This window comes from Sprattus sprattus, assembly GCF_963457725.1.
Source record: "Sprattus sprattus genome assembly, chromosome: 12".
NCBI lineage: Eukaryota > Metazoa > Chordata > Actinopteri > Clupeiformes > Clupeidae > Sprattus > Sprattus sprattus.
Window position 1 is genome coordinate 2,773,599 of NC_137910.1, and position 10,000 is coordinate 2,783,598.

At 45.5% G+C, this 10,000-nt stretch overlaps 1 protein-coding gene across 1 annotated transcript in view; it reads left to right on the plus strand.

Annotated features, from left to right (window-relative positions):
• The window catches only part of cdh23 (cadherin-related 23), a gene marked incomplete at both ends in the record, with an annotated part of 283,012 nt that overhangs the window by 149,881 nt on the left and 123,131 nt on the right, over window positions 1-10,000 (plus strand). Inside the window, 2 exon segments of the mRNA XM_080848547.1 lie at window positions 4,098-4,247; window positions 8,338-8,496. Coding sequence (XP_080704673.1) covers window positions 4,098-4,247; window positions 8,338-8,496 — 309 coding nt within the window.

Below are 10,000 nucleotides of genomic sequence, written 5' to 3' on the forward strand. Positions count from 1 at the left end.
CACACACACACACACACACACACACACACACACACACACACACACCCACGCACACACACACACACACACAGCAGACGACACAAACACAAATGGGGCTCACACACACACACACACACACACACACACACACACACACACACACACACACACACACACACACACACAGCAGACGACACAAACACAAATGGGGCTCTCACATCCAGCGCCATAATGCCTGCATCGATCTCGGATGTCATTCCTCATGTCCCCCTCAACGGCATTGTAATCGGCCAATCGGGGGAGAGAGAGATGGAGAGAGAGACAGAGATGCAGATGCAAGTGGTAGAAGGACAGAGACAAAGACATGCACAGTGTGTGTGTGTGTGTCTTTGTGTGTGTTTGTTTGTTTGTGTGTTGGAGGGGAGAGACACACACCACGCAAAAAGATAGACAGACAGAGAGAAAACAGGGAGTGAGAGAGAGGTGTTTTTGACGTGTGTTTCATCTGTGCTGACAGTTTGCCGTAACCATCCTTGTGAAAGCAGACGGCGGTTTGACTACAGCTGTGAGCACCGTAGGGTGTAGTGAACCACGTGTCTCCCTGCCAGCGTGTGTGTGTGTATGTGTGTGCGTGTGTGCGTGTGTGTGTGTGTGTCTGTGTGTGTGTCTGTGTGTGTGTGTGTGTGTGTGTGTGTGTGTGTGTGTGTGTTTTTGTGAGCCACGCGTCTCCCTGCCAGCATGTGTACAAATTAGTCCTGTGATGAGACACTGCTAGAAATAGTGGAATTCTGAGTGTTATTCACAATAGGAACAGCCCTCATACATCAATTCCGAAGTTGATCAATAGGATCTAATAACTTGAGGCGTCCGGACTTGTCTTGTCCTGTTGTCATAGTAATGGCTGTTAATAACCATTAGTACATTTTGTGTCTTTTTGTGTTTTTGTGTTTTTGTGTTTTCCGTTTCTTGTGGAATCGCGCTATTGGACATACATGATCCCCAAATACATGTTCAGTTTCCACTAGCCTGGATACCAGCCTGAACTCCGCCCACAAAATTTTTGGGCTGGGAGATTCAGTCTGGAGTCGAGTTAGTTGGGAGGGTTTAAACGGCCCCGAAAAGTGATCTGACCATTCAAATTGTAAGGGCGGGCTTTATACGTTGATGGACAGATATAGATAGAATACCGGTATACATCGAACAAAGATGGCGCCGTCTCGGAAGCTTAGTGGGACATATTTTATATGATTTAAGCTATCTACACGACTTTTATATGTCTACATTGACTCGGTTAGTTGTGTATACGCAAAACGAGTGTTGCCCAGGATTATAGGTCTTAACTGAAGCACTCTAGAGCATTATTGATAGGTTATGCTAACGCGTAGAAAAAAAAACATTCAAACGAATGGTAGCTTCTAGCCTTGAGTGCTAATTAAGTAACGTCTCAACAGATATGACAGCGCATTCATTTTGAAAGAGGAACAGAGAAACGCGATCAAGGCATTTGTCGATTGAAAAGATGTTTTTGCCGTCCTTCCTACGGGATCAGGTAAAAGTTTAATCTATCAGATGGAAATACTACGTTGCTCTGATTGGTTCTAGGTATCCAATTCAGCGAAGAGGAATTTTCTTTCCTGGTTCGTTGAAACACGCCCCATAATCACAGCCCAATAGTCCGGTTTTAGACTCATATTCTGACTAGAATTATGAGTATGACATCGTCAGGCTAAGTTTCCACACTACTATCCTCTAATACAGTGGTTCTTAACCCTATTGGAGGTACTGAACCCTGCAAGCTTCATCAGGGCATTCGCCGAACCCTTCGTATTTCAAAAATAAAATATGATTTCTTCAAAACGTAGGTATGTATAAAAACGGCCCGACATTGCTAGTGTGAACCGGGCTATACTGTGTGTGTCTTGACCCCTGCTGAACCCCTGAGAGTGACCTAATGAACCCCTGGGGTTCGATCAAACCCAGGATAAGAACCACTGCTCTAATAGATGAGCATCACAAGACCAAAACTAACACACAATCAGATCACAAACCTTAGGCCCCTGACTGACTGGCTGGAGTGATTGTTTGGGGTGACTCCAGCAGCGTCTCTAGCAGTGATATAAGACTTCTCAGAAAAAAGCAACACCATTACGTATGTGTGAATGGGTGTGTGTGTGTGTGTGTGTGTGTGTGTGTGTTTGTGTGTGTGTGTGTGTGTGTGTGTGTGTGTGTTTGAGCCACGCGTCTCCCTGCCAGCATGTGTACAAATTAGTCCTGTGATGAGACGCGGATAGAAATAGTGGAATTCTGAGTGTTATTCACAATAGGAACAGCCCTCATACATCAATTCCGAAGTTGATCAATAGGATCTAATAACTTGAGGCGTCAGGACTTGTCTTGTCCTGTTGTCATAGTAATGGCTGTTAATAACCATTAGTACATTTTGTGTCTTTTTGTGTTTTTGTGTTTTCCGTTTCTTGTGGAATCGCGCTATTGGACATACATGATCCCCAAATACATGTTCAGTTTCCACACTACTATCCTCTAATACAGTGGTTCTTAACCCTATTGGAGGTACTGAACCCTGCAAGCTTCATCAGGGCATTCGCCGAACCCTTCGTATTTGAAAAATTAAATACGATTTTCAAAACGCAGGTAAAAAAACGACCCGACATTGCTAGTGTGGACCGCGCTATACTGTGTGTGTCTTGACTCCTGCCGAACCCCTGAGAGTGACTCAATGAACCCCAGGGGTTCGATCGAACCCAGGTTAAGAACCACTGCTCTAATAGATGTGCATCACAAGACCAAAGCTAACACACAGTCAGATCACAAACCTTACAGGCTGGAGTGATTGTTTGGGGTGACTCCAGCAGCGTCTCTAGCAGTGATATAAGACTTCTCAGAAAAAAGCAACACTATTATGTGTGAATGGGGAATCTGGGGCCCCGGGGAGACGTTTTGAGCACCTTCGGGGCCACTGCAGGTGGGGCTATTGAATGTGTGTCTAATTTCCCATTCATCTATTTCAACCAGGGTTTAATTTCCCATTCATCTATCCAATCAGGGTTTCATTTCCCCTTCATCTGTCCAATCAGAGTACATATCACGCTGGGTGGCCTCGGGGGGTAGAGTGAGTGTTTGTAAGAGACACGATGGGGGACAGGGATGAAGACTACTAGCGTAGATAAACCCAGGTTTGTCTAGCTATCTTTACTGTGTGTGTGTGTGTGTGTGTGTGTGTGTGTGTGTGTGTGTGTGTGTGTGTGTGTGTCTGTGTGTGTGTGTGTGTCTGTGTGTGTGTGTGTGTGTGTCTGTGTCTGTGTCTCTGTGTGTGTGTCTGTGTGCCGTGTTTTCTTTGATCCTTCTTAAAATCTCTTGATGTTTCATTCTCTGGCACTCACATTCGATCTTGTAATCTTCCTGTTTTCTTTCATTCGTTTTCGTCGAAATAAAAAAAAGGAGAACGAACACTTGAGGTTAAATGTTTATTGAACTCTGAAACTATTTTCTGGCGACTGGATCAATCACAGGCATTGTGGCGCTGAGTGGCTTGTTCTGTCAGTGTGTGTGTGTGTGTGTGTGTGTGTGTGTGTGTGTGTGTGTGTGTGAGAGTGGCTTGTTCTGTCAGATAGATTCCAGCAGATTAGCACCCGCTGAAGAGCCTCATCATCTCTCCCCCCCCAGACCCCCCAACCCCCCCCACCCCCCCACCTCCGCCTGCTCATCCGCTCCGCTCGAACGTGCTCCATAGTCCCTAGCGACGGTAATGAGAATACTGTGCCAGTTTGTGCCAGTCTTTGCCCGTGTTCTGCCAGTCGTGAGGAAGCCTCCCCTCTTTCTCACACAGCTGTTCTACACCTCCTCGAGTTCCACACACACACACACACACACACACACACACACACACACACACACACACTCAGAAGAAGAAGAACACTGTGGTTGGTCTGGCTGCTGGAAGGGGGACTGTGTGTTGTGTGTGTATGAACCTCTATGCTTCTCCACTCAAGTTTTCTTCTCTTTTCCGTGTGTTCCTCTCTTTCTCTTCCCCAGGGAGTGAACAGCATGTTCCAGGTCTTTCTGACGGGTCCGTGTGTTCCTCTCTTTCTCTTCCCCAGGGAGTGAACAGCATGTTCCAGGTCTTCCTGACGGGGAATAACTCGGACCATTTCACCATCTCCCCGACCTCCGTGCAGGGTCGAGCCGACATCCGGGTGCGCGTAGCCGTCCCACTGGACTTCGAGAACATCAGGACGTACAGCTTCTCTGTGAGTACCCACAATGCAACTGCCACCATAGAGTGGGACCTACAGCTTCTCTGTGAGTACCCACAATGCAACTGTCACCATAGAGCAGGACCTACAGCTTCCCTGTGAGTACCCACAATGCAACTGCCACCATAGAGCTCCCATAGAGTAAATTCTGTCAGTGTTCACAGAGTAATACCCCCGGGGGTCAAAGAGTTCACAGAGTAATACCCCCGGGGGTCAAAGAGTTCACAGAGTGATACCCCCGGGGGTCAAAGAGTTCACAGAGTGATACCCCCGGGGGTCAAAGAGTTCACAGAGTGATACCCCCGGGGGTCAAAGAGTTCACAGAGTGATAACCCCGGGGGTCAAAGAGTTCACAGAGTAATACCCCAGGGGGTCAAAGAGTTCACAGAGAGATACCTCAGGGGGTCAAAGAGTTCACAGAGTAATACCCCAGGGGTCAAAGAATGACCTGCTCAAATATGAATGAACTCTCCAATCAAATAGTTACCGACATTAACATGAAAGTGAAGCAGCAGTAAGGAGTTTTGGTCTAAAACTAGTGAATGTACTGCCTTAATAGCATGCCCAAACCTTCTTAGTTGCACAGTAACAACATCTTAGTTGGCACTGATAAAAGCTTTGCCAAAATGGTGTTTAGTGTGCTGCTCACATGGACCTCTGCATGGACTGAACCTTTCCCAAGCAGCAGTGTGACTCGTGGAGAGATGTGTGTGTGTGTGTCTGTGTGGGACACGTGGAGAGATGTGTGTGTGTGTGTCTGTGTGGGACACGTGGAGAGATGTGTGTGTGTGTGTCTGTGTGGGACACGTGGAGAGATGTGAACGTATAAAGAGCTGATCGCAATTAAGAGGTCCTCCAGTCCTGTGTGTGTGTGTGTGTGTGTGTGTGTATGTATGTGTGTGTGTGTAAGAGGTCCTCCAGTCATGTGTGTGTGTGTGTATGTGTGTATGTGTGTGTGTGTAAGAGGTCCTCCAGTCATGTGTGTGTGTGTGTATGTGTGTGTGTGTGTGTGTGTGTGTGTGTGTGTGTGTGTGTGTGTAAGAGGTCCTCCAGTCCTGGTTGGATATTAAAATGTATGAACACATTATGGAATAATAATCCACTTACGGTCTTTAATGGCTTCTTTTCACATCCTACCCTGCCTTGCGTTGATATTGTACATTTTTCAATTTATTTCAACTTCAATTAAATAAATAAAAAAAGTAATCTATTATTCCATTACTTTCTGATATTCTAGGTTTTTATCGTGGTATAGTTTCAGTGTTGGTTTTCAGATATTTTTGCCACGGTATCGTTTCAGTGTTGGTTTCAGATATTTGGGCAGGTAAATTGCAGTTAAAAATGCCTTAAATGCAGTTGTCGGCCATAGTTACTGCTATTATTTTAAATTGATGGCATAGTCAGTAGTTTAAAAACTCAAATATAAAAATTTTAAATAGTTAGGGGGAAAAGATTCCCTCCTGGGGTCAATCTGTGCACAGGCCTGATTTACAGTATTCACAACACACACACACACACACACACACACACACACACACACACACACACACACACACACACACACACACACAGGCCTGATTGACAGTATTCACAACAGAAGTGAGCAGTGGTCAGACGACTCCCAGTCTCCTAAAGCTTGACACAGGAGGAATACTCCAGCATGATAACGATCCAAAGCACACTGCCAAAACCACACAAGAGTGGGCCACACACACACACACACACCCACACACACACACCCACACACACACACACACACACACACACACACACACACACACACACACACACACACACACACACACACGTGAATTAATTGTGAATTAAAAGTGCTGTAAATGAACATGCGTGCATGAGTTTCTAAAGAAGGGAAAACTATGACCTGGCCAATTATGTCGCCTGACTTGAATTCAATAGATCACTCTTTTAAGGTTAAAGTGTTTTTTAGGGTATTTTAAAGAGAAAAGTAGAGTAACCCACAACCCCTCCAGCATGTCATCCATGCCAGGGATGATTGAGTCAGACATCTAAAATAAGGGTGGACAATCAAAGTGTTGAAAAAATAAAAGATTTGAGTAATAAAGAGTATACTGTCTTTTATTGCCATGAGTTCTTTCTGTGGGGCCTGTATTTTTAATAAAGGAAATCTAAACTGTTAGTTTTTAATTTTTACAAATACCCAACTGTTCAATTATAATGCAACTATAATGTAAGATAAATATAATTTAGAATTTTACATTTTAGTGATTTTGTGTACTCACCTGCGTCTCTGTTGAGGTGCAACACTCATAGACATGTTAAAGGCACCCAGTGCAACTTTCGAGGCTTAAAAATAAACATTCAATTTCTAGTCTTTTTTACACGTAGTAAGTTTCAATAACTCCATACCATTACATACCCACATTCAAGCAGCAAAGATGATACGTCGTTGTGTGGTGAGAACTGATAGAAAATCGATCAACAATCGCCGCCATTTTCTTTATTTTTTGGTAACCTACAATAAATAAAGCAGGCTTCCAGTCAATGGAAATATGTCTTCTCCCCACCGGCGATTGTTGTTGTTTACGATTTTCTATCAGTTCTCACCACACAACGACGTCTCATCTTTGCTCCTTGAATGTCGATATGTAATGGTATGGAGTTATTGAAACTTACTACGTGCAAAAAAGACTAGAAATTGAATGTTTATTTTTCATTGAATGTTTACATAAAGTTGCACTGTGTGCCTTTAAGAACAAGCTGCTGTATATATGTTGAGAGTACCAATGAGAATCACTGAGGTCACATCAACTCTGTACAGAACGGAAGCAAAAAAACTGAATTTCTTTTAGACCCTTGACTGGCATCCCAGTGTGTGTTTTGTGTTGCAATGTCTGAGGTGTGTTAAACCTGCAGCTTGTTTTCATTGACAAACTGCTCAGAACATCTCGGTTAATACCTGTGACTCAAGCCCTCAAACTCATTTAGCCATCTGCCTCTGCAATCTCTCTCTCTCTCTCTCTCCCCTATCTCCCCTTCTTCTTTCTTTTTTTCTCTCCTTCCCAAACACACACTCTCACCTGAATACTGAGATGGTGTTTGCCGGGATCCCACCCTTATTTATTCTGACTTATTTATTTATATGCATGTTTATTTTTTTGTACCTACTTTTAAAATGGCTCATTTCAATTCAGAAATGATTCTGCTGAAATTGGAAAGGGACTCAATGAAGGCCCAGTGGATAAATTGTCTTTCGGCTGGATATGGTCGTATGTGTGTGTGTGTGTGTGTTTTTGTGTGTGTGTGTGTGTGAGTGTGTGTGTGTGTGTGTGTGTGTGTGTGTGTGTGTGTGTGTGTGTGTGTGTGTGTGTGTGTGTGTGTGTGTGTGTGTGTGTGTGTGTGTGTGTGTGTGTGTGTGTGTGTGCGCGCGCGCGTGTGTGTGGATACGGTCGTATATGAGTCATGCTATCCCTTTAGCGCAGGGCCAGGACCGTGTCTTAGGGTACAGCAGTCTTATGGTATTATGCAGACAGTAACAGGACCAGGACTGTGTCTTAGGGTACAGCAGTCTTATGGTGTAATGCAGACACATAGTGAGGTCGTGTGTGTGTGTGTGTGTGTGTGTGTGTGTGTGTGTGTGTGTGTGTGTGTGTGTGTGTGTGTGTGTGTGTGTGTGTGTGTGTGATTTTGTTTTCATTCCAGGGCAGGATCCTGTTCAAGTGTGTCTATGAAAATGAGTATTGATTGTTTTACGAGGGCAGCGGCAGACATAACTCTGGCAGCAGAGTCCAACGCACTATTGGCTGACATTCATGTGTGTTCTGGTTGTTATTGCTGGGCATTAGCTGTATATTATAGACTCTCCTGATTGATTCTTGCCCTCCTTTCTCGCTCCCCCACTCCTCCTTTTTCTCCTCTTACCTCCTCTCTATTTCACTCTGTCTTTCTTTTCTCTCTTGTCTCCTGCTGTTATACTTCTGCCCCCCCCCCCCCCTTCAAATTTCTAATGGTCTTTTCCTCCTCTCTTATCTCCTTTCCTCCTCTCTATTTCCCCCTGTCTCTCTCTCTTTCCTTCTCATCCCTTCTTTCCTCCTCTCCTCCGCAGCTCTATGCGAACGAGTCTCTGTCTGAGCATGCGGGCTTCGCTCACGTCTTCATCGACCTGCTCAACGAGAATGACAACCGGCCCATCTTCAGCAGTCCTCTCTACAACATCAGCCTGCCGGAGGACACTCCACCAGGGACCTCACTCATACAGATCATAGTGAGTCAACTACTAGTACTACTGCTGGGCACACACACACACACACACACACACACACACACACACACACGCACACACACACACACACTAACACACACACTGACACACACACACACACACACACACACACACATTCACACTGACACACACACACACACACACACACACACACACACACACACACACACACTAACACACACACACTAACACACAGACACACACACAAACACACACACACACACACATTCACACTGACACACACAGACATTCACACTCTCAGCATATATACACACATTTTGGAGTATATGCGTGATCACACAGGTGCAAGTACAAATACACACACAAACACATTCTCACGCACATAGAGGTACACACTCACATGGAAACATGCTGGATTTTTTTACCCTCAGGCATACCCTCGCATGCTCTCTCTCTCACCCCCCCCCCCCCCCCCCCCCCCCACACACACACACACACACACACACACACACACCTCATACACATGCCAAGGTGTTGTTGCGCAGCCTTAACTTTGCAAAGTGTTGGATATCATGAAAAAACACCACTATCGCCCAATCCTTTTCAGATATTCTCAAAGACACACTACAGCATGATAAGGTCGTGCTGAAAGTCAGAGTCAAATTGCTCCTAAAGCCACTCGGCGGTGGAGTGTTTGCCCCGCATCTTCATTATCATAACTCCCCAGCACAGCACACACTCTTTATCCCACAAGCAGCACACACACACACACACACACCACACACACACATACACACACACACACACACTCTTTATCCCACAAGCAGCACACACACACATACACACTCACACACACATACACACACACAGACACTCTTCATCCCAACAAGCAGCACACACACACACACACACACACTCTTCATCCCACAAGCAGCACACACACACACACACACACACTCACACACACACAGTCTTCATCCCACAGGCAGCACGCCAGCGCACAACAAACAAACCCCAAATCAATACCCATCCATCCCAAACTGGAGAATCCTTTAAGGGGAAGACCTCATTTAGCTTATCCCAAAGACCCAGGCAAGGGAGGGGGCACTGCAGGACTGGAGCATACCTTGGGGCGGTGTGAGTGTGTGTGTGTGTGTGTGTGTGTGTGTGTGTGTGGGGGGGGGGGGGGGGTGCAGGGGGGTTGGAGTGGACCCCTGAAGCTTGTCAACACACACACACACACACACACACAGACTGGTGTTCTCAGTTTCAGCAGTGTTGATATGGGACTGAGAGTGGTTGCTTGAGGCGTCCTCTCCTCACGCTGCAAAGACACCACAAATCCCACTACAGAGACGCTCTCACACACACACACTCACACACACACAAATCCCACTAGAGAGACGGCATCATAATTAATCCAAGAGCAGTTTACACAGACGTCAGAAGATTACACTAGAGTGGATTAAACATTAAACATCCTCACACAAGGTAACCACACTTAAGCATACGGGAGACTTCAGAT